The sequence below is a fragment of the Elgaria multicarinata genome, chromosome 7, assembly GCF_023053635.1.
Source record: "Elgaria multicarinata webbii isolate HBS135686 ecotype San Diego chromosome 7, rElgMul1.1.pri, whole genome shotgun sequence".
Classification (NCBI taxonomy): domain Eukaryota; kingdom Metazoa; phylum Chordata; class Lepidosauria; order Squamata; family Anguidae; genus Elgaria; species Elgaria multicarinata.
This window is the reverse complement of record NC_086177.1, coordinates 82,124,717-82,151,221: the sequence shown is the minus strand read 5'-3', so window position 1 is coordinate 82,151,221 and position 26,505 is coordinate 82,124,717. Positions and strand designations below refer to the sequence as shown.

General features: G+C 42.7%; 1 protein-coding gene across 1 annotated transcript in view; it reads left to right on the top strand.

The window, feature by feature from the left end:
* Positions 1-3,704: 3,704 nt before the first annotated feature.
* MMP16 (matrix metallopeptidase 16) overlaps positions 3,705-26,505 on the top strand; it is a 205,171-nt gene continuing 182,370 nt past the window's right edge. The window contains exon 1 of the mRNA XM_063130914.1: positions 3,705-3,874. Coding sequence (XP_062986984.1) covers positions 3,743-3,874 — 132 coding nt within the window. The 5' untranslated portion in view covers positions 3,705-3,742. The remainder of the gene's footprint in view (positions 3,875-26,505) is intronic.

Here is a 26,505-nt window from a genome sequence, read left to right as displayed (position 1 = left end):
TGAGTGTGCAATGGCAAGCTACATCATGTGTGTCGCTTTCTTTTAAAATAGGGGAAAATATTGAAGCCAAGGGACTATATAATTTGTATAGGGAAAGGTTCCAATTATGTTAAGTACCCTCAAAATGGCTTGTAAAAATGTCCCTTAAAGTATAACAGATATGGTTGTGTACGCTGGAATAAAGGTATGAAATTCCGGAGACAAATTTTGCAAGATGTGTTGTTACTCTGTGGTGCACACATTTTTATTGCTACTTTATTCACAGTTTTGATTCACCTGGTCTTACAGGATACACCTGATATAGAACTGCATCTGGAATCTTTATTGGCAGATTTAGTAAATTGGGGCATTTTGATACATAAAACTGACAGAGAAATGCATTGCCAGTCATTTTGAGATGAGCGTCACCACAACTCTTGCTCTTGAAATAGCTGCCAGTTGAGTGTTATATTCTAGAATTCACTGTTCAACAAAAAGGATTGATAATTTGCCAAAAAATAGACATTGGTCTTCAAATCTTCTCTGAATTGTAGATAGGGAACAAGAGACAACAATCCAAGACTTAGGTAGATTTAACAAATCCAAGATTTAGGTGGGTATAAATTCACTATGCTGCCGCTCTACATTATCCCAGTGTCCCAAGATACAACCTCTTAAAAACATACAGCTCCATAGTGTACATCTTCTTTGTAAGGCTGAGCTCTCACAGGACTGTACCACATCATGGGCTGTACGATAACGTATGGGACAGTAATGGCACTGAATGGATGTGAGCGATTACTTGGCTCAGGCTACCTCCTTGTAATACCGTATTTCTTCGATTGTAAGACACACACTAATTTCAGTACCACCAACAGAAAAAAGCCCCTTACGACACACCCGCGATTCTAAGACGCACCCAATTTTTAGAGCTGTTTATATGGGGGGAAAGTGTGTCTCAGAATTGAAGAAATAGGGTAAGAAATTCTAACTAACCATTCAAAGCAAGTATGATAGGGAGAAGGCCACACCAAAAACCTTCCTTTTGACATGACAGCTTTCATCATGCAGGAAGACTTTACTGGCAAGGCGGAGGCATTGAAATAACTGTATTCAGGGCTTCTGGATGGAAACCTTTATGGAACCCGTAGGCACATTTAGTAATTTCAGAAATTGTCCTGGGCACAACCACAAGCTGGGTGCGCTGCAGATGACCACATTGGCCTGCGGCCACCTTCATTTCCTAAGAACGTCTCTGAGCCTAGCATGTGGTCCAGAGGCACTTATAAGAAGATGGAAGTAACTAGAGGCCTTCACTTTGCTTTGACATTTCAGAAAGAACTTATGTTTTTAAAGAAACATTTCCAGGGGCACACTGATGCCCACATGTACCACATTGCCTACTTCTGTTCTTGAGCCATGTGAGGTTACGCTATAGACATTTTCCTATTAAACACTTGCACCAGGACTGGCGCCAAGGATTGGAACATGCCCTAGAAGAAGCCCAGTGCCAAGAGGTACCTGGACCTACACCTCCTCTTCATCATTGCCATCTGCTTGTTCAAGTGCCTCCCACTCTGGCCCAGACAGTGGTGGTGGTGAGAAGGGGGTATCGCTGCCAATTTGCTTGCCGGTTCTCTCTGCCTGTCAAGGAGGCAAGTGGTAGCAAAGGTGAGGAGCAATAGCAGCTGGTGACAATGTCTGTGAGGAAGCAGACTCACTGAGGGGACAGGTCCATTAAGGAGGCCTTGCGCATGGCCCCACAGAAACCAGGAGCCAGTGCTGACTTGGGCACTCAGTTAACATGTAGGTGATGCCATGCTAGCCAGTCATGACCCCAATGTCCACATGTTGAGTGCAACTTTTGAAAAGAACCACCATGCACGTTCCACTTAATGAACAGACAACTGGAGGAAGGGCATAGGCTGGCCAGAGGGAGTCCACCAATTTAATAATGTCAATTTACGGTTGCAAACCTGTATGAATACAACACATCTCTCTGTCTGGCTCTGGTGTGTCTCTTCCTTATACCATCACCACTTGCCCTGGAACAAACAGAGAAATCTCTCTTTAGAATATGCCACTTCCCAGATGCTCCTTATTTGGGGCATGTTGGCATGCAGTCATAGCTGGTGGTGAGTCAGTTGCGGGTCATGCAGTCCAGTCCTCATCTGTAAAATAAAATATCATATACTTAAAGCATCTGTCTGCGCAGTTTTTCTTTGCAAACTCCCACGGATGTTGGGATCCTTCAACATCCTAAGGCAGTTGTCTCCATCGTTACAGAGGGAGATTTTTTTCTTAATGTATTTATTTAATGTTCAAATGTCAGTTTAACCCATGGGTCTTCTTTTCTCTTCTCTGTGGGCCACCACCAGAATCATTCATTGCTACCTTCTACTTGAACATCTTAACTCAACCTACTTCACCTAGCACGCCTGCCTGCTTGCTGCAGCTTGGTCTTACCTATATTTACTCTCCCGCGGAGTTCAATGGCCTTGTTTCTTGCAACCGCAAGTCTTTTCAAGGGAATGCGCCACCATCCCTGTCCCTTCGGAGGTTCCCTTCATTAAGAAGAGGATCTTCCTACCGTCCTCCTAAGCCCACCCCACTCCCTTAATGACAACTCTACTACCCCAGTCGAGGCCAAAAACAGGGTTGGGCTGTGTGTGTGTTTGTCAATTAATTAATTAATTAATTAATTAACTAATTTGAGAGATCACCTGTAACGCTTGGGTGACTAAAGAGACGCGTATGTAGGTTTGCAGCCTTGACAGATGAGCAGGATGGGTTCCTTCAAAAAGCTGCTTTCAGGGGCTGCTGGGGACCGACTCACGCGGGCCTTTATTTGGGTAGGTGGGTGTTCCCCGGAGACGCGCATCTTCCTTCTTCGCCGCCGCGATCTCGCGTCCTCCCGCCGGCCTCCTTCGCTCCCTTCGGGGGAAGTTCGCTTCCTTCTCGCCCCCACACCCCGGCCAGAGCTTGGCTTGGCTGGAGCAAAGAGGAGGCTGTGAAATCCACGCAGGCGCCCCCCCCCTTTCCTTTGGGTTCCAGGAGGAGCCTTTAAGGGCGGTCTCCTTTAAGATACACGCGAGGAGGAGGCTGACTCTAGAGGAGGAAAAGGAGGAGGAGTCACGCCGATTACAGATGAACATTCTGGAGTGGAGGGGCGAGAGAGGAGGCACAAGCGGAGCGCAGGCTGGATCGAGGAGAAAGGGCGGCCGGGCAGCCAAGGCCTGGGCGAGCTGAAGGAGGAGGAGGAGGAGGAGGAAGAGGAGGAGGACGGCGACGCCACCACACGGGGAGGCGGCGGCGGCGGCGGCGGCTGTGCAAACGAAGCGCCTCGCAGGAGCTGCAGCTGTACTTGGACGCCACAGTCCCTCCCTGACGGGACGAGCGAGGAGGATGAGCTGACCCTGCTAAATGCTGCTGCTGCTGCCGCCGCCGCTCCGCGTTTGGGAGTGAAGCGTCTCTTCCACCCCGCTCCTCTTCCTCCTCCGTTTTTCTCCCTCGCTCTAGGTGAACCTGTTCTTCACCAATATTGGGAGATTTTATATTTTATATTTATTATTTTGTTTTTATTATTTTTTTTAAAAAAAATTTTTCCCCCTCTGCCTGTTCTGTTTTTGTTTGGGTGTTCGAAAGAAGAGAGAGAGAGGAAGAGAGGAGAAGAGAAGAAAAAGAAGAAGAAAGGAAGGGGGGAAAGACAAGAGAAAAAAGCGCTTTCTCCCTCTTTCCCTTCTCCATTGAAGCACAGTTCACTATGATCGGACTCGCCTTCAGCACTGCAAGCCGGGGGGATTTCGTGCATCATTCCAGGGTGTTTTTCTTGCAAGCCTTGCTTTGGATTTTATGTGCTACCGGGTGCAGAACGGAGCAGTATTTCAATGTAGAGGTAAGACCGGGGGTGAGGGTGTTGTGCATGTGTGTGTGTGCGCGCGCGTGTGTGTGCGTGTTTCCCTCGGTCTCTTTCCAATGTTTTTGCTCGCATTGGTTCCGGTGGTGGGGTGTATGGGGGGAAGAGGCTGAAAAAGGCTACCAAGCAGTTGCTTCCGAGAGCGCGGACGGAAGGCTTTTCCGTCCTGTGGCCCAGAGAGTTTCCCGCCTCTCCTGAACGCTGGAGGATCCCGTTATCCCGGGCGGCGGAAAGCCGCGATGCCGGGCGTTGGAAACGGAAATGTGAAAGTCTCCACACGCTCACTCGCTCTCGCAGACACAGTATACATGACAGCTGAAAAGAGGGGCGGGCGGACGGACGGACATTAGACACAGGACAAGCCTGGATGGGCTTAAGGGAGATCAGGACCTCATATTTCTAACTCTCCTTTTGTCCCTTCCTCTCCCCTGCTTGAAAACGGCAAAAGATCAGTGTGGGTGTGGACAAGGTGGAGAGGAAATAGCAATTGTTTCAACGGAGCAAGGCTTCGGTTGTCATTTAACAACGTGTCTGAGGAAGGCTCAAAAGGATGCCTCTCCCCACCCCCCCCACCGCGACTACAAACGGGCCGGGGGGGTGGAAGTTACAAGGTGGAGTGGAACTTTGTGCAGTTAGTTAAAATGTGAGAAGGTGAGCAACATCCTTATAGGGTCTGCGCTTGGGTACATCTGCCCCCCTCCCCCAATTTTTCAAGTTTTGTTTTCTGCCCAGTTCAAGATCTTTTGGCTTGGTTGAGCTTTTCATTGGGTCAGGATTTTACAGGGGAATCCTGTGCATTTCTATTCGGAACTAAACCACATTGAGACAAATAGAATTTACTCCTGGGTAAATGTAGGATTGCAGCCTCAATCTCATTGAAAGTCATCTGCAGCAACTGACTACTTCCAATCTGTTGTGGGTTGGAGCTCGCCTTACACTTGTATTAAGTGTGTAGTTTCCCTCCTCCCATCCCTTACTTTGTTTTTTCTTTGATGCATCCCATTGTAACAACAGTGTGTGAGAGCCTGTGTGTATATAAACTCAGTTCCTCTAGTGTCTCCCCTCATGTTACCATCTTTACACACAGCTGCCTTTCATCTCACTGACCCACCACTCCTGGTACAGAAGTTCAAAGCGACCACACAGCCATTGTAACTCCCATTCCTGTGTCAGATTCACTTTGTTTTGCTTATTACACACCTGCAAACTCGGTCCTTTTCTGACCCCAGTTAGCTTTCAAATCCAAGTTTTCTCTTGGGTTTGTGCAGCACCTCTGATATTTCCTTTTACAGAGGCTCTCAGTTCCTTGGGCTTTCAGAACCTCGGAGCTACTTCTGTCTAGATGCTGCTTTTCATACCTACTTGAGTCTGGATATTGCTTTATACCAACTAAGAAAGTCTGATTGTATAAGACTTGTCTTCCTTAGTTCCGCAAAAAATCCCCACCTTCTTATCTTCCTTGCTTTGCCTGTCTCTGCTAAGAACGTGCGAGACTTCCTTCCACTTCTTAAACCATGTCACTTCATTCTGTTACTAAAACAATATTTCCGCACTATTCTTAGCGGCTTCCCTGCCATATCATTCCCATCTTTTTCTCTCCCCCAAGCCCAAATCACCAGTTACCAATATATTCTTACAAGGTTAGGCTGCAAGCTCTCTGGACCAGGAGCAAAGTTTCTTTGAGTATTTGTACAGTGCCTGATACATCTTGGCCTAACTCTGATCCTGGTCCTTGAATCTGCGTGCCAGTCAGACTCCTTTTGCCTCCTGTTACCTTTCTCTATACTTCTGCTTACTCCTGTTCGTCCAATGAGATGTGTAGGAGAATCCTGAGGGCTGGGGTAGTTAGAGAGTGGGGTGGACAGGACCACCCAATGGTGCCCTGCCTTGGTAATGGTACTGTGCAGGGAGTAAAGGAGCTATTCCAATTTTGGAAGCCTTTCTCTCCTGCCGTTGCAAGTTGCTGTGCCAGCAGCCTGCTCTGCAGGAAACAGGCCAGCAGCAGATGGGGCTAGGGAGGGCATGAGCAGTGAAAGTATAGTTTAGTCTATTAGGAATCTAGGAAGAGGGCAGTGGCAGCAAGAGGGAAAAGCAGGGGGTGAAGGAGATCAGCTTACATTGAGCAGTGCAGTGCAGGGAAGTTGGAGAAGGGAGTTTAGTGTTTGCCTATTGCAGATAGTATTTTGTATTGTTATGTTTTTCAGTTCAGTTTATAGCCTTAGATCATCACAATATTATAAAGAAAATATACAGAATATTGTTGTTGTTATTGTTATTGTTGTTATTTAATTTCTTATGGAGTATCTCTGGTGGTTCCAGAACCTGTAATTGGGAGTTGCATGCATGAGAATGAAATTCAATGTTCATATACTTCACCTTTGTTCTATAATGTTCGTGAACCTCTTGCAAAATCTGAGGTAGGATAATTGAGCACTAGGGAGAGATTTCAAATTCCTGGATGCCACCGCCAAATTTAGTTACTTTCCAATCCTGGAATAATCTCCCTGTTGCTCTTGTAGACCAAAGAGTGGCATCGTACTTATCATCTTCTGCCTCCTTGAAATCAGCATGGTCTCTGCTACTGGGATGAAGGGAAATTAATTTTCATTTATCTTTCAGTAAGGCTGAGAGCTTTTCGAGTGCCATTTGTTGTAAAATGGAGTTGCCGTGGCCACAATGCAGAGAGAACGTGAGGCTAAGGACTTGGCAGAATTATGGTGACACTGTGCCATGGATTTTTCTGTGTCAGCATCAGACTCATAAAATACTTACACAGGACAATAAATCACTAACAACTCGTCCTTACTTGAGTGCAGCAAATTCTGTTCCAGAAGCAATTTGAATAAACCCAGAAATGAGGGGGTGACTGGCTATACACCAGAGTCCATGGACTTGGATTTATGGCTGCTGAACAACACACAGTAGCATGGGGAGTATATATATATATTTAATCTCACTATGGCTGCATTTTTGTAGCCTTAAAAATATGAAAAGAGCATATACACGACGCCTGTTATGCATTTTGTTTCTGGCAGATAGCTTCCTTTTAAACCCACATTCTTTTAACAAAAGGATTCAAAACTTGTATTCCTCTTACCTGATCTGGAAATGGTGTATTGTTTTCCATCTCATGGGTTCCATCCAAGGTTGCACCAGTGAAAGGGAGGTGTGCAACTGGATTTCCCTGCCCTCTTCTCCCATTGGCAGCCCCTAGAGCTCCTGCCCCACCCTGCCCTGCCCCAAATGCAACATAGAGGGCCAGCAGCCTCCTGAGTGGAGTATATTGTGGTGTGAAGGACTGAAAAAGAAATGGAGATCTATGAAGATCAGGTGGAGGCAGCTCCACGTGCTTATAAAATGATGCAACTGATACAACTGCATGCATTTAATATTGCAAACCCACAAGTTATTCAGAGTGTTTCAGTAGGATGGTGATTTTATTTATTTATTTATTACACTTGTATATTGCCTTTTTTCATCTTGGTCCTCCTCCTTTCCATTTTATCCTCACAACAAGCCTGTGAGGTAGGTCAGGCCGAGAGTCAGTGACCATCCCAAAGTCACCGAGTGAGTTTCATGGGGTCTAGTGAGTGGGGACTAGAACCCGGATCTCCTGAGTTCCAGTTCAACACTCTAAGCACTACACCACATTGGCTCCAAAATGACTTGAGCTCAAAGTTACAAATATATACATGAAGTTCTTAATGTTTCTAAATAGGTCTTGCTAGGTTAATGGATTCAACCCTAGCCAGGTGAGATTACTTAAAATGTTAACATTCAATAGCATCCAGTAATTGTTAAGACCTTTTCAGGGGGGAGTCCTCGATAATGTGAATGTGTCACTAACTGCAGTGTATATTGTCACACTGCTATAGTGTCATCTTTTATAAGCAGGTTGTAGAGGAGCCAGTGTGAAATCTGTCCAGTAGAGCTTGTAAACACTGCAGAAAATTAGAACTTGGTGAGCAGACGTGGCAGAATTTGCATTGGTCACACTCTAGTATTAGAAGTGATAAACTATTAATCTCCATGCAAACTCGCCTGCCTACAAATGTTGTTCCATTTATTTGAAAGCATTAGATCTCTGTGTTCGTTTCATTGCATGTACAAGACTGTAATGTCTCTGTAATGAAGCAGCATCTGGTATGCGTGCATAATAGCTGTGTGTGTACATCATAAGGGGAAGCAGGCTTCACAGTTACTGACATAGTGTTGATGCTCTTGAATCACCTGGATCCTGATCTGGTTCACTGAGTCATCTCTGTACATTTGTTCCACTTGGGTATGTCCTCCCATTGGGTTTGAATGTAGCTGTTGACTGAGATTCTAAAGGACTAGCTGTGTTAGCCTGTTGCAACAAAGAAGATGAAGAGCCCTACAACAGTGTTAAAAAGGAATTATTTTCAGATTTTGCAAGCAAGAACTTATTTCATTGGAAGGGTGGAGTAAACAGTGAAGTGGAAGGCTGAAGATACTCAATTGGGAGGGGATGATTGACCGCGGTCAAACGGTTGGGAGCCAGATGATTCTGTAACACTGACATAACTGCCAGTGTGGAGTACTCAGGAGGATATTAAAAGGACAGAAGTGTCTCATGTTCTTCTAGCTAGTTTTAGTGAGGGTGGAAGTGCCTCATTGTTTTCTTCTCTTAGGCATCCCTGGAGTAGAGGACAATGCTGGGTCAAAAGAGAAAGCTGGGCACTTCCTCCTTTACTAAAACTGGTCAGACCCGGAAGCTAAGCCATGCGTGCCCCACATTGTTTCTGCTGTGTGCACTGAGCCTGGCATCTCATAGGGAATGAATCATGGGTGTGGGACAGACTCACATTATGGGCTTGATGCTGCCCTTTTGCCCACCAGCTGTCCAGCTTTGGTTCAGAAAGCAGTTGTGGATCTTTTAAAAAATATGCATGTTGCTATGAACTTGCATGGAATATGATTTTAATAATGAATTAAAATGTTATGAAAAGTATCAATGGACAGGATTTCTTGTTCTTCTGTAGTTTATAAATGTGGTAATCTGAAATAGGCTTGCTTATAATACTTGTGATTAAGTGAGTTTAGGATCACTTATTATGGGCCCTAGATAGAGTTGTGGGGGTGGGGTGGGCACAGGATATTTCAGATTCTTGGATCTGAGGTCGGAGACAGCATTCCAACCTCAGAGCCAGGAATCTGAGTTACCTCCTTGTCTCCCTCCCAGCCAGCATGGAGAGAACCACGCCGGCTGCCTCCCCAAGGATGCAGAAGTGACCTTGCGAGTGGAGGTAAAGGGGGCATTCCCATTGATGGGGAAGGGAGGGGACAAGAGAGCTGGTTTATGCCATATGTTGAGGCCTTTCCAGTCTCCTTCCCTCCCTCTCCACAGTGCCTCAGCTCAATAGGCAAACAAGCCCATCTATTTGAAATCCAGAGCGGGAGGTGCCGTGGAGGCAAGGAGGATCACCTCCACCCCATCTCCCACTCTGCACTGAATACTCGTAAACGTCTGAGTTTGGAGGCCTATGAGATTGGACCCTAAGTTGAATATGGGAAAGTCCTGCTTCATTCCACATCCTTTCATTCCATAACAGAAATGTTATGAGCCCATCTGTCTCATCACCTTATTATTCATTTGTGACATAAAGAAAGAAGAACTCAGTTTAGTAAAGCCTGACTGCTTGAAGGTGATTCCTCACCATAGGCAATTGGTGGTTTATAAGCCTGGTATTTTATCATTATTTCGTCATTGCTACGGAAAACAATCCATATGAGATCTTGGTGCTGTGGCCGTCAAAATTTTATAGAGTTTGATCATCATGTATCCATATCATCATAATCATTTCTGGTGTTGACCTCTTGTAGTTGGTAATAACTGAAAATCCAGTTGGACTCCGCTGCACTTAGGTGTGGAAAACACACAAGTACCCAGTAGGTGCTTGGGGTGGCGGAACACTCTGAATTTTGGGGTAATCAATGAGGCTTTCTTCTTTCAGTTAACATGGTTATGACTGGCTCTTTGTTTATATTCCTTTCCAAAAGTAGTTTCTATTGTTCTGCCTTGTCTATACATCATCGATAAATACTTAGTTGAGGGCAATCCATGGAGATTTGTAATGCAAGCCCTGCTGTATTATAAGCAAGTCGTGAAGTGAGTTTAAACTATCCCTTTTAACAAGTGTGACAGCTAAGTTGCTTATTATGGAACAAAACATAATGGAATCAGAACCTCCAAGAAAAACAGTAAAAAATGTAGAATTTTCTTCCTCACAGCAAAGAGTAGGCACAAACCTTTATTTTCACTGCTAACTGACTTCACAGTTGAATTACTGTGGGCTCATCTATACCCAGCAGGATATTCCACTATGAAAGCGGTATGTGATACGTTTCATGGGCCCAAACAGTTGTCAGTGCACCTTCAGTATCACTATAAAGCAGTAGTGTGGTTCCTGCCTTTTATATACTGCTTCCACACCACTTTCATAGTGGAATATCCTGCTTGGTGTAGATAAGCCCTGTGTCTTTTTCAATTCAACTATTTTCTAAGCAAAGTATGTTTAAGCAGACTTATCTGTAACCATCACATTGAACTAAACAAGACTTAATTCTGAGTAAATATGCAAAGGAGTGAGTGGGTTTTGCATGTGTTTGAATTGCTATTGGTGTTAGTAGTAAGCGTGGAGACAATGGGTTATTTTCACATTTAAATGAAACTTGAGTGCAAAAGAATCCCAAGAAGAGCTTCTTCTCTTGAAAACTCTAAACAAGAAGTGGAGAATCACCAGTTTGTGAAACTTTTAGAGCATATTAGCTGAGAGTAATCTTCATATTTCTCATAATGTACTTCCTACAGGCAGTCCACCTTGAAATCGTGGTAATGGCTGCTGTGTTAATAGAATGATCTGTGGCCATGGTTGGCTTTTATTCCTAAATGTGATATTGGGACTGGTTCTGAAAGTGACTGAAAGTAAATGGTTTCCTGACTGTTGGTGTTCTTTTGACTGAAATCTCCCTATCCCTGATGTAGTTAAATTTGCCTTTGACACTAGTGATTGGTTGAATCACTGTAAACCATGCTTGTTAATTTTTTCTGTCCTTTGGAAACATGAACACATTCATATAACTTGTTTTAATAGCTGATTTTGCTGATTTTTCACTTGATTGTGATTGTCAAGTTAGTTATGTACTCTAGGATATGCCAATGGCCCATTTCATTTGCTAATTTAGAAGTTGGTAACCGACCTTTCAATTGAAAGACCCTGGGTGTGTCTATGCCCTGTTTAGTCCATTCCAGCTGTGTAGTGGCGCTGCATTGTTTATATAACGCATCTGCCAACTCGCAGCCGTGATGGGTTCCCTTCCCCCCCCCTCCCCGAAACTGCACAAGTGTTGGCTTAGTGCGACCTTTTCCACTACGTTCTTTCCTTCATTTGTTGGTTGGTGGCCTTGCTTTGGGTTGATCTGTATATTAAATAGCATAGTTTATTAATAATGTAGGTACTCTCCTGTTGGTAGAAAGCATACTTTTGCCCTTTTTATTGGGCACTGAATTTAGGCTTTCACCAGCCTATCACTTCTTAAATTCCTCATGCTCATTGCTCATGGCAGTCTAGCACACGGCCTTTTTAAGTGTGAGAAGTCAGATGCCTGACTATTCTCTTGAGGGCACCTCTTCTTCCATTGAAGCATAATATGCATGTTGAGGGGGCCACACGGGACTATTGCCCCCATTTCCCCTCCTCCCTACAATGGGCCTGGACCAGTGCCTTCCAAACTATGCTAGGCCGCAACCTAGACATGAGCCCCCTTTGAATGTTGAAAAAGGCTACGTCTTGTCATGTGGCTCCATCCACATGTTAGCATAAATGCGTGAGGCAGTGAAGCCTTCATGCCTACGGCTCTGTGCCTGGAAGCTTCCCCAGGCCTTAGAATTGTGATCACACATTAGTAGAAACCGTCTTCCAGGGCTTATGGGAAAAGTCTATGTGTGTGGGGTGGGGAAGCTGTTATATACCATCCGTCTAGTTGACTCCAGCTAAATTCAAGTGCAGTTCTTCCTCAAGGGAGACTGTTGTGCCGAAGGTGGCATTGACAAACTGCTATTCCCCAAACACTCCTTGCCTTCCCTGGATGATCCTTCTTGGGTTGAAAAAAAGATTTCAAATCCAGCTACCAGACATTTTTGGATGATGAGCAATAGTATATCGATCATTTCTTGGAAGATTTTGATAAGCTAAACTGAATATACTTTCTTTTTTAAAAAAATGCACAGCATTTTTTTGGTCATCGTACACAGTAGCCTGCTGCATTTAATATATTCCCAATTATTGTCTCTTCTCAGTGTGGGCATGCTCTTCTAACTGGTTTTAGATTTATGTCTCCCTTCATCAGTTCTATTTGAAACTATCTGAAAGGTCAGTGCTTGCTTTGGGCAGCTCCGCTCTCCGGATGCTCTTTGCAGGACTCTGTCGTTTGAGTTTATAAAGGTAGAACACAACATTATATTGACTGAGACTATTTGGAAGAGGTCTCAGGTTTTAAAGATGCAATTTGGTTGTTTATGTTTTAATATAGGAATGGAGGTGTGTGTGCAAACTGTGTTAATTTGTGGCGAGGCATTCGTGTGTGGTACCCTAGCTTGTCAAGATGTATTAGCAAGTTAAAATCTGACACACACTTTCTTTTGCTGTACCATTACTTGGGAATTGGTCAATGGTAATCCTGGTCAAATGGCAATGCTGTACCATTGTTTGGAAATTGGTCAGTTTAACCAATCTTCATAATTCCTTAGCTTAACTTTTCTACATTTGGTTACGCCATACCGCCTTTGACCTGTTCAGATGTTCTTATTGTGGGAGCAGTCAAGACATGGAGGAAAGTTGCACCTGCTGGCCCCACAATGACTTATATGAACTAATCATTCCTTTAATACAGCCTGTGCAAATCAACTCTGTACTCCTTTTGCTGGGTACCCAATCATGCAGGCAGAGTCAGTGCGTGTACATGTTGCATGTGCATGGAATCTGTTTCCAAAGGAACAATAAATGTGTAGACGTTGACATGATTGTAGTCTCCCTCACCCCCAGATACAGACAGTGAATCTGTATGTCTCAGCATGGAGATAGGTATTATAATAAAGGCAGGGGGTGTTTACAACCTGTTATTTGCTTTGCATCCCTGCTATCTTTTATTTTATTTGTTTTAGAAATGTAGATCTTGATTATAGCTCCAGATACCAATTCAGAATTAAAATAAATTGCATATAAAATAATAATTGTACTTAAAGGTTTGTCTTTTAAATGGAGATTGTATCTTAATTTGAAGACTTTTATTTCACTTATTTGGTTGCTTAGCAACCCTTCACACCACACTGCTGCTTATGGTCATTCATTGTAAGATCTAGTGATAGATGTTGTAGTAGATTGGTGTGTTAGTACACAGTGTAGGTTAAATCCAAATTTCTAAAGCCCTGTAACCTTACACTCAGACTGTTAATTTCTAACCCTAATCTTTAAGCGATTGAAACCTCAGACCATCATTTTCAAGGTTGGAGACAACAGAGCAGAAAAGTCATCGTACAAAATCCACTCACTACATTCATAAGCAGGACATGGTCACAAGTGACACGAGAATTACAATTGAAGTACAGCATGGTTTCTTTCCTTTATCTGCTATAGTAGTCATACAATTAAACCAAATGTTACTTTTTGGTTTCCATAAGAAGTCTAAACCACTGTGCACTTCCTCAGTGGAAAAACAATGCCAGTTTCTCTTAAGCACTTGCTTTGCGAATTGTTTTCTAGCATGGTTTGTTTAAATTATTTTTTATGGCTGATAAAGGTAGGCTGTTTTGGTTTCTGGCTTTCTTGTTAAGGTTGAATCTATGTAGGATAAAAAGAAAAGGAAGTATTTATGACCCATGTATAGTTTTAGAGCCAGTGTGGTGAAGTGGCTAAAGTGCTGGACTGGAAGATCTGGGTTCTAGTCCCCACTCGGCCATGGAAGCCTACTGGGTGATTTTGGGCCAGTCACAAACTCTCAACCCGACCTACCTCACAGGGTTGTTTTGAGGATAAAATGGAGAGGAAGAGGATTATGTATGCCATCTTAGGTTCTTTGGAGGGAAAAAGGCAGGATATAAATGCAATAAATACATAATAAATAAAATCGTTTTAATATTGGTCTTGACAAAACAAGGTCATATAAGCAAATGGGAAAACTTGGTCATATAAACGAAAACTTTGGTAATGATTCAGTTCATCCTGTTCTTGATAGGTCAATCTGAAAGGTTACAGCACAACCCTATGCATGTTTACTCACTGTGCCACTGCATTCAATGGTGCTTACTTCCAGGAAGGTCTGGATATGATTGTAGCCTGCGGTGGTGAGGGAGTTTGTTGGTTGGATGGTTAATCATACAAGTTGTACAGTTTTGTCAGATTGCACCTTGGTACTCTTCATAGTCAGCAGCCTCTCAACTTTGTTGGCAGCTGGTCTGTGGAATGAACAGTGCCTCACAACAGCCAGTATAAAAGACGTTCTGGATGGTGAGGGAAGGGGGAACAATATAGCAAAAGGCTATTTATTTATTACATTTCTGTACTGCGTGATAGCTGAGGCTCTCCAGACAGTGCACAAAACCATAAAAATACAATACGTATACAATAAATTAAAAGGTAAAAGTGCAATATGTGGCCAGTGTGGTGTAGTGGCTAAAGTGTCAGACTGGGAATTGGGAGATCCGAGTTCTAGTCCCCACTCAGCCATGAAAACCCACTGGGTGACTTTGGGTCAGTCACAAACTCTCAGCCCAACCCACCTCACAGGGTTGTTGTTGTGAGGATAAAATGGAGAGGAGGATGAGGATTATGTACTCCGCCTTGGGTTCCTTGGAGGAAAAAAGGCAGGATATAAATGTAACAAATAATTTTTAAAAAAGTGAATATCAAGTACTGCCAGGAATGGAGAGGAGGAGGATTATGTACAGGCGGGATATAAATGCAATACATAAATAAATAAATAAATAAATAAATCAGATAAATTTCCAGGCCTGTGTAAAGAGGCACATTTTTAGGAGGCGTTTAAAAGCTACTACATTTTCCACCTCCCAAACTGCACGAGGGAGGGTGTTCCAGAGGGTGGGTGCCACTACAGAGAAGGCCCACTGCCAAGGGAACCACCTGGGAACCACCAACCCACAAAATCTCTGTCTTATTGGGATTCAGTTGGTCCGTAACAAAAGTTGGCCTATAAATCTGTTTTGAATTTGGTAGCCGTGATTCGGAATGGAACCGGTGTTCTATAAGGAATTGTCCCTGACATGACATAATTCTTTGATCTTCCTGTCGAGTAACTTGATGTCATATTTTCCCATCTTCCCTTATTTTGTTCATCCCATTATGGATAGATGTTATCAGAGTAGGCTCATTGAAATGAATGGGACTCAAGTTAGTCCTTAGTTAACTTAAGTTCAATGAGTCTACTCTAAGAAGCACTTAGGTTCAAATTTACCCACTGATTCTATAATAATTCCAGTGAAATCCAGCCTTTTTGGGGAGCAGTATACTGAAAACTTAATCCAAACTTTCACAGTAACTTCATGCATTCACACAGAAGCCAGTCTTTGGTCTTTTGTGTTGTGATCTTCCTTTTGCACCGTGATCTTGCTTGTGTATCAGTCCAAGGAAGGTACAGAGACTATTAATGCAGAACATGTATGGAGAGAGTTGTAGGGTCCTAGCACTTTTGAGCTTGATTATTAACAGCACTGCAAATTATAAAATCCTGTTGTTTTGACAACTGTTTCTGTACTGTTTAATGAACTGTAGCAATTAGTTTTTAAAAAATTTTGGAAACCAGTTGTAAAGAACAATTCTAGTTGAGCCAGCAATACCTCGTTTCCATTTCTAAATTGAGAACCGTTGGAGATTTCTTAACCTTTGTTTTGACCAAATTCTCATGGTCTCTTTTCTTTTCTTCATATATTTAAAGTGTGTGTGTGGGGGGGAGGGGGGGATGCCAACTTACCACTTGGCCTGGTGGAGACATAATACTTAGCAATGGTTTTCCCCACCCCCCTCAACCTTGGTTAAGCAAATACCTAAACTAGTAGTAAGCAACCTGGTGCCCTCCACATGTTTTGGATGACAACTTGCATTAGCCCCAGCTACTATGGCCAATGGTGAGGTATTATGGGAATTGTAGATTGTAAGCCTATGCGGCAGGGCCTTGCTATTTACTGTTTTACTCTGTACAGCACCATGTACATTGATGGTGCTATATAAATAAATAATAATAATAATAATAATAGTCCAAAACATCTGGAGGGTACCAGGTTGTCTGCCCTTGACTTAAGTCGTGAAAAGAATTTCATGTAAAATCATGGCTTGACATGGGTTAAGCATTTCATTTATACCAGCAAACCACAATTTTCTCTGCAAAGTTAGCCACGCTTACGTGAGAGTAAGTTCCACTGAAGGAACTTATATCCTTACGATTGCATTATAAGACAGTTTTACACTGCACATAAACAATGGCATTCTCTTCCTGAAGATGTGAGGGCCGCCAGTGTTGATGACTTTAAAAGAAGATTAGTGGACTAGAATGGCCTTTGGCCTGATCCAGCATGGCTCTTCTTATATTTGCTTATCCAACTACTCTGATTGTGAGATGACAATCAGATTTCACTCCTCTCTGTACAAACAGGGAAGGGTTTAGCTCAGCAAGCTAAACCATGGTTTCATGGCATAATTGGGATCTTAACCAAGATTAAGACAATAAAACATGATTAGCATGAACCATAGTTTAAGCGTTGTGACTGCTGTGTTGCCTCCAGGTGTTGAACCAAAGAAAGACAAAACGATGGTGAAATTTTCTTACCATCAGAAGGTCATTCAAATATAACTCATTAGCAAAACCAATATAAATAATTAAATTTGTACATGCTTTTAGCAGCATTTTTTTTCCATTCCTGGCTCTAAACAGCAGCCTCATCTCTGTTCCAATCCATTGCCTCCATCAATATATTTTGCTTTGTTCTCCTCATGTACTATTCCTGCTGCTATTAAAAGTTGCTACTTCAGAAAGGTCAAAGGGTTTCCTTTGAGTGCTATTACATGCTGTTTTTCACAGGGCTGACTTTTCTTAAAGACTGCAATTTTATAATTTGCCAGACTTCTTGAAAGTATTTTTTTTTTTTACTAACCCCCCCCCCCAAAAAAAAACCAAACCATGCTGTCCAGCTGCTGTGTATACTAGTACTTGGCGCCACTGTGTGAGGGATACAAATGTGAGCGTTAGATTAATCCACAGCCAGCAGGTATAAGAATGGGTGGGAGACTGCAGGTCTGATATGCTTTGTTCTTTCCCTGAGAGCACTGGCAAAAAAAGAAAAGGGAAGAAAAATGACTGCTATGGACCTGCCTGCAATTTCTTTAAGATATCTGAGGTTTTTTCACCTCCAGAAGTGAGTGTCTCTAGGTGCCCAAAGCATATCTAGGTCCCAGACCACCAGTGTAAAGGTTATGAAATGCGATCCTTATAGCAGCTATGGTGATCATGTGATTCTGATTGTGTGGAATTACTGCTTGGTCACAATTGCCACCAAAATGTTTGAAGCTGGGCTGCTGAGAAAACATACCAAGATCCAACCTGCCCAAGGGAGTCCCACAAGTAGCACAAGAAAATACACACACCTGAAAATAAGGTAGTTGAAGTGAGCCTGAGACGGCAGTTTTTTTCCCCTTACCTGTGGCGCCATGGACTGAACAAGTCTTCTACATGTGGAAATGTTGACGGCATTCAGACATCATGATTAACCAGGAGTTACCGTGATGGGAACTAGCCTAGCCGCCCCATGGCAGTAAGGAGTTTGCTGGCTCTGATTTTGGTGGGGCTGTTAATCCATTCTGAGTTTTAGTTAGAACCAGCCAGAACTCTCTAAGGTACTGAACCTTATCTCTAAAATAGGTTCAGAATCTTGGATAGTTCCTTTAGAGGTTTGGCTGGTTCTGACTAAAACCCAGAATGGATTCATAGCCCTACTGAAATGGTAACCACCAGCCTTCACTGAAGCATTCACTTCCTTTTCTGATTGATGGCAGCTTGTTGTGTCATCTGAACCATAATCGTGGTTTAATCGTTGTTTAAATGAATCATAATTAAGATTAACCATATGTTCTCAGGTTCAAAGCATAGCTAATCAAAAATGGATGCGAAAGCTTCCAAACTGCTCGCAGCCACACTGGAACTGGGAAAGGTAGGCTGAGCAAATGTCCTGTAGCCACTATTTTAATAAAGACACAATAGGATTTTTTCAGCTCTAAAACTCTATGGGACAACCAGCAGAAAAACAGGTGTTAGTGGCCCCATTCAGAAGACACCTTAAACCATGGGCTTTAACCATGGTGGTTAAGCGAGAAGGACAGGCTGTGTTCAGAAGACACCTTAAAACATGACTTTAACCACGGTGAATAAGTTCCCCCCCCTTTTTCACCATGGTTAAAGCTGTGGTTTAAGGTGTCTTCTGAACACACCCATCTTTCTTGCTTAACCACCATGGTTAAAGCTATGGTTTAAGCTGACTTCTGAATGGGGCCAATAACTTGGGTCTTTAAGATATAAAAGAGAGTGGTGGATAGTTGCAGAAATGTAGTTTAGCAGGAAGTGAATGGGGTGGTGGCAGTGGTCAGGGGAGGCGTTAAGGTCAAACTTCAGTTGCATCTGATGAACTGTTGGTATAACTTGCTAAGAACAAATATGCACTTTAAATGTATATTCCTTCTTAGATTTGGGGGAAAGCATCCAAGGTCCCTTTTTGTTTTGTCTTGCAAGGTTGTATGGAACTAAGCAACCACACTGGACAGGAGAAGAGGTCTGTGAGGAGGGTGGGGAAAGGACTCTGTTGCCAAGCAAAATGAGGTGGGACAGAGGTCTGTGTAAGTGCCCACAAGTGTGAGCCATTCTGTTTTCTAGCCGCCTTTCCATCACGTCTCTGCAATGGGTAGAACAAAGCAACAAACTCAGATCCACAAACCAACTTCAAACCATGGATTTGGATCCTTTTTGTTGCCCTCAAACAACCATAATTAATGAGCCCGGGTTGCTTCCAGATGAGGCTTTATCACAACCCCGCTATGTAATTCACATTTTAGGGGGATCCAGACGAAGTAACCCTCGCATATTTTCTTCTATTCTGGTTCTTCTATTCTTTTCTTACCAAAGAGAATCTGTTAAGGAGAAAAAGATGGAATAGCAGCACAATGCCTTCTAATTGGTAATGCTGTGAGCTCACCCTCTGAAGGTGCCCCTCATTGGGTTTGGATGTAGAAGCCAAAGTTAACCTAAACAAACCATGATTTGATATTGTATCCAAACTAGGCTAATGTCAGAATCCACATGACTGTCTCTGCTTGCTTGTGGGAGCACCACTAACTGTCAGCATAGCTGGGACTTAGTGTGAATTGTCCCTATATGTTGATCAGCTCATTTCAATGTTTAAACATAACCGTTAGTTGATATTGAGTACTCCCTCTTTTATACCTGCAGGACTGCTTTTTCTCTCTGTTTTTTTGAAAATCAGCCCTGTCCTCTTTCTTAAATCTTACTTTAACTTTCTGTGAATAGTTTTGTCTGCATAACGTGCTGTCTCACCTTGTTAAGTGAATCTGTTGTGTGGCAAAATATTCAATGATCTTTTTGAAACTGAGATAATGTTCACTTGTTTCTTTCTTATCTATTAGATCAGTAATGTGCAAGAAATTTAAATAAGCCTGTGAAGCCTGAACTTGTTTATGAACTTGCTCTGTTTTCCCCCCTCTATACAATATGTTTCTACTGTGTTTTGCAGTCAAGGGCATTAAAAGTGCTTCTGAGTTTTCTTTTCTGAAACTGAAGACAGAAGTATTGGATTAACCCCCCACCCCACCAACACACACTTCATTCTTTGTTCTTTTTGTAATTATATTGATTACCTTTTAATTACCATTCCTCCACTATATACCCTTGTTTTCCTACAGTATGTTGTCCACATTTTCAACTGAGGGCCTTTATGAAGTGTGTTTGCGTATGTGGGCATGTGTAGGAAGCCAAGATTTCCACCTTCTTAGAGAACCTTTACATTCCTAGTATCACAGTTGCTGTTTTCTGCTACATCTTCACTTTGCTCCCAGCTGCCCTAAATGATTCTGGAAAGAGAAATAAAGGAGAATTTTGATTTGCAAACTGAGGTCCAGGAAGGTCCCAGATTTGGTCTCGAGGTAGCTAGGTTCTGCCCCCCTGGCCCTGTAATATTGACAGCAACTCAGTTTAGGACCATGGTGCTGGCTTGTGTTTTGCTAATGTCAGTATGAGAAGGAAGAAGGGGTGCTGTTTTGAATGGTACGCTACTGGGCTTAAGAAATCTGGTGCTTTCCTCCTGGCTAAAATTTCAACCATGGATAGCTATATTAATATATAATGGTGGACAAGTTTCCCTGAAAGACTGCTTGTTTACCTCTACCAATCTTCCCCTGCAGTGTGCACCCACAAGAATATGTTGAGCATCTCCATTACACATGAACAGGGTGCAATCCATAGGCATGTACAAGGGGTGTGCCAGGTGTGCGCACCCTAATGTCTCAAGCAATAAGCACCAAATTGATTCAGAGGAGGATCGAGATGCAGTGAGAACCATCCTATAGCTATTATTATTATTATTATTATTATTATTATTATTATTATTATTTATATAGCACCATCAATGTACATGGTGCTGTACAGAGTAAAACAGAGTAAATCAGCAGAGCAGCAGCTGCTCTGCTGATGCCCCCCGACAGTGCCCCATTGCTTCTGGCACTAAGAGCAAAAAGAAATCACTCTGCCAGGAGCCACACTTCAAAGAGGCCAGAAGGAAGGCCCCCAAAGGCTAATATCGTCTCGGAAGTCCCTTCTCCGGACAGTGTCACTACAAAGCCCCACCAATGTTAGGCTTGACCCTCCTGCGGTCAAGAAAGCCAAACGTGGAGTAGGGCATCAGTGTCTACAGTGTTTAATAAATGAATAAAAATAATGGCCTTTATGACTGAGTATTCAATAAATGTTTGCCTTTTAAAAAAATCAAAAACCCCAATGCACACCCTAATGGAATGTGCTGCGCACGCCTATGGTGCAATCCTATGTATGTCTAGACAGAAAAAAGCCCTACATTTCCCAGCATTCCAAGCATGGCTGGCTGGAGAATGCTGAGAGCTCTAGGACTTCTTTCTGCCCAAACATGCATAGTATTGTACCCTTAGTGAATTGGGAAGTAGAGTGGTGCCGTCTTGAGTGTCACCTCGCTCCAACTGAAAGAATGTCTCTACAGGGCATATCACAATCCTCTTCAGTTTAGTGGGATCCCATGGCATATGCTCAGGGCTTAGGAGACAAATCCAAGGTGGAAGGGATACTGGACATCATGGAATTTGGAAATGACTGCTTTGGTCATGTTAGTGCCATTGATGCAGAGTGCAGAGATTACACTGTTGCACTCCTTAATAAACCTGACCACACATCTTTGTGCTTGTGAACTTCAAGACAGATCCTCACGCTCTTGCCAGGTTTGAGGCACGGAGTCTCACCAGTATGCAGTGGCTAATGCACAATTAGCAAACCTCCCAGCCTCTGATGTCTGCTCGTTATAGCAGTAGTGTGATGGACAAGTAGTTCACGGTGCCTAGAAAGAATGCATTGACGTTGGCTTGATTTCTGTTAGGCAGCAGCTGGCTCTGTTCTTAGGATGTTCTTTGAAAGGATGGCAGGGGTTGTCAAGAGATGCCTGAAAAGCAAGATCATGTAAAGAAAATGATACCTAGCTCGGGAAAAGGAGAAAAAAAGACTGTAGGGTAAAAAGTTAAGTTGAAGTTTAATCAACCATGAATCCTTCAGAAGAAGCATTTATAGCAGTGCTTAAAAAAGATATGAAGAGGGAGGAGAAAAAAAAATCTTCTGTGCACTATCCATTCCTAACCTCTGGAGAAATAAAGTAAAGGGTGAATATAGAAGTCTCAGAAGATTTGCAGCCACAATGTCCATTTTCAGTGGTTTATATCAAGCCGCCCTCCCCCTTTTCTGGAAAGTAATGTTCAAGTGCAAACACTTGCAGTAATGCAGCTTTTGTTAAAGTCACTTAGATGCATGTACATATACTGAAGACAGTTTTTTCCCTTGCTTGTATGAGAGAAGAAAAGACCCATACAGCTTATTGGTAAGCATGTTTTATTCAGATGTAAGTCTGTTGTGTTCAATAGTAAGTGTGCATAGGATTGCAGCCTTTGGATGCAATGCTATGCATTCATATATGCTAGTGTGATCCTTTGAACCCTCTGGGCTGTTAGCTATATAAATGTGATCCATTTGGCCCAGTTTGCAATTAATACTAAACCACGGATCTTGCCCAAACTCCCCTCTCTTGTATGAATACCCTTGTATTTCTAGTTTTAACAGTGGGGTGTTTCATACACCACACTAAGCCACCCTGCAAATAAGCCACTATGGGTTGGTTGGTTGGTTGGTTGCTAACCAAAGAAATGATTGGGCTTGCCATGGCTTGTTTCCCCTCTCATTCTCCCTCAGTCCTCATGCCAGCTTCAGGATGTATCCTAGGTTCCTTTGCAGCAGAACGCCTTGCTTCCTTGGTCCCTACCTCAGTTTTTGCCATTCTGGCCAGCCAGCTCGGTAGCCGTTTCTGACAACCCATGATGAAGTTGCCCTGCTGGATTCTGACAGAACAACAAGCCACCATGGGTATCAACAACCTAAAATAACTCTTGGGTTTTCAGGGTGGCTTGTTTGTGAAAAATAAGCCTCCCTGCAGAAACCGTACTGGGTTCACACAACACGATACTGGGTTCACACAACACCATAGGTTGTGGTGGGTTGTCGTGTTATGTAAACCAGGCCATTGTGTGTGAACATCAGGACTTAAGAAGAGCCATGCTAGATCAGACCAAGCGTCCATCTGGTCCAGCTTTCTGTTCACACAGTGCCCAACTAGCTGTTGACCAGGGACAACAAAACAGGACACAGTGCAATAGTACCCTCCAGTCCATTTTCCCCAGATGGCTGGCTATAATGAAACAGGGTTTAATCAGAATCCTTAATTGAGTTTAGGAGCATATCCAGGTTCATTTTAACCCAGGTGAGTGACAGTCATGTGAAGTATTGAAAATACTAGTGATTACAAGGAAAATAACTGTTTTTTCTGCATTTTGTTTATGCATTTATAAATCTCCAACATAGGTAGGTTTGCAGCAGCTTGGTTTGTTTATATTTTTTCCTCTCTGTCCTCCCCTCCACCCCTTGCCCTGGAAACACCTTCATTCAGTTTTTAAAAAAGAAGCAGTCACCATGCCAGGCAACTGGTAATTAAAACATGCAAATGATCACTGACTACATTTTCCCTCAGGGAAGGTGAAAACCTATATGCAGGCTTCGCCTTCTATAATTCTTTCCTTATATTTTCTGGCTTAAGAGTCCATTCTGTTATGAAGGTGTAGAAATATTCCAGCCACCTGTAAGCACCTAGAAACTTTATCTGGACTCTTGTTCAGAATATTTATTCGGCACTTTGTGAGGCCATGTGGTGTCTAAATATTTGATGCCAGCACCTCAAAATTTGAAACGCTTCCCTGTGCTGTTATACGGAACGTTTGGTAGGGCTGGAACGTTTATGTGATGATACTGTTTTGAAGGCCTCCCTTGGTGTGCCTCTGTCTTCCCACGGCCTGAGAAATGGTTCCCATATCGATGCAAATGCACAACATTTCATTAATTGTTTATTAGTGGGTGCCACTTTTCTTGGAAAGGAAACAATGGAGACCCTACCATGTGTTCCCCATGCCCTTAGAAAACCCCACAACCATTCATGTTGGCAACGTGCATGTGGCTGTACAGTTGCATTTTTTGTGTGGTTCCTGTTAACAGGGCAGGGGAGGAGGATGACAGTGCTTGCATGTCTCCATGGCGACCTTCGTGTTGGCCTGGTGCCTGCAATCTGGCCTGTTCACAAAGCACCATGCCCTGATGAATTATTTAGTGCCGTCGGAGGAAAATATAGCAACAGGCTCCTGCTGAGTGGCTGAGGAGAGCAGTGAGGTGACATCAGTAGCTTAGACTTGGTGCACCCAGGGATTCTTGACAGCTAGCCAGCAGATCAGTTTGCTTTTGTTACAGCTTCGCTTTCTTTCTTTTCTTTTTTCTTTTTAAAAATCAGCATAAGATCTCCTCCTTCTGCTTGTAAGGATGAGCAGAAGGCAATGTAATTTTCATTCAGTGACTTGTCAGTCATTTTGCCTTTAAAGCCCTATAATTATCTTGAAACAATTTCCGTTATTTTCTTTGCTTTATCTTTTTTATGTATTTCCATAGGCCGTGATTATACTAGGGAATGATGACACTGTGCTTTTGGGCAAGCTAAGGGTGGGAAAGCCCTAGACCGTCATTGCCCTATCTGTGTGCATTGAATGCTTCGTTATTATGCACGGATGCAAATGGGGGATTTGCTGGGGAGATGTGGATTGGCCCCTGATGGCCCCGTCAGCCGATTTGTATGTTGTGCCAGCGGTGGGCTAACTGGTTGAAGAAAAAAAAAAAAGAAAACAACCAAGCGGTTATCAGGAATGTGTTAAGCTGCTTGTTAGTCCACTGCAGAAGTAAAAATGCTTCAGGTTAGGATACGGTTTCTATAAACAAATAAATGGGTTGGCCTGTATTAACCACACCACCATAAGACACTCATGTTCCAGAAGGTGTGAGGGAGGCTTTGCAGAAGTGGCTCTATACTTGTGGCAAATGAGGCAGTGGCCCTGCCTCTCCCCTACCCACGACCCTCCCAAACGGGATTTGGAACTGAAAGACCCAAGGAAAGTGTGGGTGCATGGTAAGCAAGCACAATTTTTGACATTGCACAACGACATGACTAATCACAGGGCATCAGCCTTAGTTTCCCATTTCCTCCTGGCTTTGCGGAGTGTGGATCAAGGTGAGAGAGCCTTATCTTCTGGTCTTTAAAACCGGCAGGTTTGTTTTTATGATTGAATATTAAATCTGGCTTCCCTATTAGTTGTGCTTGAAATGTCATTCCATTATTAGTCAGAACTCTAATCTTTTTACATGAAAACTGACCCAAATATTAATGTGCCTTTCCTTATATTGGGTTGGTTTATTTATTTATTTATTTATTACATTTCTATACCGCCCAATAGCCAGAGCTCTCTGGGCGGTTGCATCCAAATTTACTCATGCTTAGAGTGCACCCATTGAAATCAATGAGACAAGTTAATTATCACTCCACTGGGACTTACTTCCAGATAAGGATGCAAAGGATTGCACCCTAGGAAGGATTGCCATCACAATTACTCTATTATCAAACTATATTTGGTAGCATGAGTAAAGAAAATAGATTTCTCAGTTTGAATTTAAGCTATATAACTTTTTAGCAAATGAACCTTAATCACCTTATTTCTCTCTTGTCAATATCCTTGTCAGTTTCATCCTCTCCACACACTACTCCATATTCCATAATTGTCAAAGAACTGGTTGATGCCATCCTTCAGTTCACAAGGGAAGGGGGTGGGGTAGGGAGGGAGAATTGACAAGTTCTTTGACATGTACAGAATATGGCTCTTCTGGCCTAAAGGAAGTAGCATTCTCATAAAGAGAAACTACAGTTTATCTTTTATGTCCAAATGTAGTCGTGATCTCTCTCTGACAGCAGATAAAATCATCTTTAGTAAGGACTTCTCATTAAGTGCTAGATATTTTGTGTTATAATGGTCCTGTTCAGACAACACTCTAAGCCATGGTTAGGCTGCTACCCCTTTTGCAGCAAATGGTTAATAAGCATGTTTAAACTGTGGTTATGTAGCCACCATGGTTAGGAATGATTCACACAACATGCTAAGTCATGGTTTACTAAGCCATAATGTCTAGCTCAAAATGCTTAACCACCATAGCTTAGTGTGTCGTCTGAACAGGATCAGTGGACGTTAGTCCCAAACAGAAGCCAAAGTTGCTTAGGGAAGCCGATTTGAAATTTGATAGCCTTTTAAGAAGTTACCTAGAATTTGTAGCAAGTAATATTACTCTGTTTAAAGTGACCACTTCAAAAGATTGCTCAAAGTCAGTTTATGCAGTGTTTATATTACAGAAGTGAATACATGTCTCTGAAGAAAATGTCAGGAAGTTAAGATGAGTGGCTTTGGAAAAGCCAATGAACACCCTTAAAATGCTAATACTCAATAATGAAGGCTGATGCCGTTGAATTGAAATATTTCCTTGTTTTCTTGTACTTTGTTCTGTTGTTGATCAAAGCCCAAATGGTTTGGAACAAGAACAGAGAGCGGCAATGAGATAAAAATATGTAAGGTTTATAAATCTTTAGCTTTCAATTAAAGTTTAATGAACAGTTACTATAAGATATGAAGCACTTTTTCCTTTTACTGAAGCAGACTTATTTTGTGTTAGTTGCAGATTAAGTAAATACTTTAAAGTTCAAAAGTACCAAATGTATTTACAATGTAAACAAAGGCTTCTAATAAAAGGCATAAAGATTGCCTAAATGTGCCAAATCAATTTGAATGTGTTTTTGGCACGTAGGTTTTTGTTGAATGAAG